Raw genomic sequence first — 1,122 nt, 5'->3', positions numbered from 1 at the left:
CAGGGAGTTTTATAATTTCATCTAAAAAATGAGATAATATAAATTGAAACAAAGAAACACATCTTTGAAAATCTTCTCAAATTCACCTTTGTGTTTCCTCTCATCTCAGGAATCCTGTCTTTTCATAGATAAAGAAATATTTACTTCTTCCCATTTTTCTCTTTTATCTGGACTGAAATAGAATGTAATCAAGTTCTTCAAATGACAAAAGCTCATTTTCTTCCCTAAGTCTTGTTAAGGGGAGGGGGGGGGCACACAAAAGTAGGTTTACCGTTGTTGCTTTTTTTGGAAAAATAATACAGTAATTAATCAAATAATAATATCAGAATAAGCTCTGTGTTTCATGTACTTACAACTGTAAACCTACCTTTGGCCCTCCCGGTATATATCATCTATATAGATAGTTATAACCAGTATATGAAAACAAGATCTGACTTACTTTGTCGTCCTCTCTCCAAGGAGCTGTTCTCTGTTAGGGAACAATCTTCAGAGTTCATCTTTATTCCAGTCAATACCCTCTGGTTAATCTCAGGTCAAGCCAATCTACAGTGAATGCCTTTGCTGGAGCTCTAGCTCAGTCTCTGAGAGAGCTCATCATTTATAGTCACATATGCGCTGTCTCCGCCCCCTTCCTCTTGACTCTCTAATCACTCCACCACTCCGGTTCCCTTTAATTTATGCCCCAGTAGCCCAGACAATTTACAGTGTGTTGTTGTGGTGAACTATGGGTTTTCCCTACTGTCTGAAATGTGCTTTCTCACAACTGTAGGTGTAGCATGAAAAGACACGTGGGATTTCCCAGAACCTGTGACATCCTTCCTTAAATTTATAGAAAACAAAAGTAGTTTGGGAAACGGTATATCTAAAGAAAAAACTCAAAGTTCGAGATTCCTATTTTTGAGATGGAAATAATAAATAAGAGTAATATTTCTCTGGAATTCCATTCATTCATTCATTTAACTAATATTTATTGGACATCCACTAGGAACCTGACACTGTTTAGAGCTAGAGGATTTATTGTTTAAAATTTAAAAATCTCCATCCATCCTCCTGCATCTTTCTTCAGTGTGGGAGAGTTTCTTAGGAAGCTATAAGTCGGCTTTCAGAAGTCTGTCATTCACT

The 1,122-nt window shown here is 36.7% G+C and overlaps 1 protein-coding gene across 1 annotated transcript in view; it reads right to left on the bottom strand.

The window, feature by feature from the left end:
• Positions 1-571, bottom strand: part of CD69 (CD69 molecule) — a 7,852-nt gene extending 7,281 nt beyond the window's left edge. Inside the window, exon 1 of the mRNA XM_005871353.2 lies at positions 440-571. Within this exon, the coding sequence (XP_005871415.1) occupies positions 440-497 (58 nt within the window). The 5' untranslated portion in view covers positions 498-571. The remainder of the gene's footprint in view (positions 1-439) is intronic.
• Positions 572-1,122: the final 551 nt, after the last annotated feature.

Source organism: Myotis brandtii, unplaced genomic scaffold, assembly GCF_000412655.1.
Source record: "Myotis brandtii unplaced genomic scaffold, ASM41265v1 scaffold337, whole genome shotgun sequence".
Taxonomy (NCBI): domain Eukaryota; kingdom Metazoa; phylum Chordata; class Mammalia; order Chiroptera; family Vespertilionidae; genus Myotis; species Myotis brandtii.
Note: the sequence above shows the minus strand (reverse complement) of the source record. Positions and strands in the feature narration are given on the sequence as shown.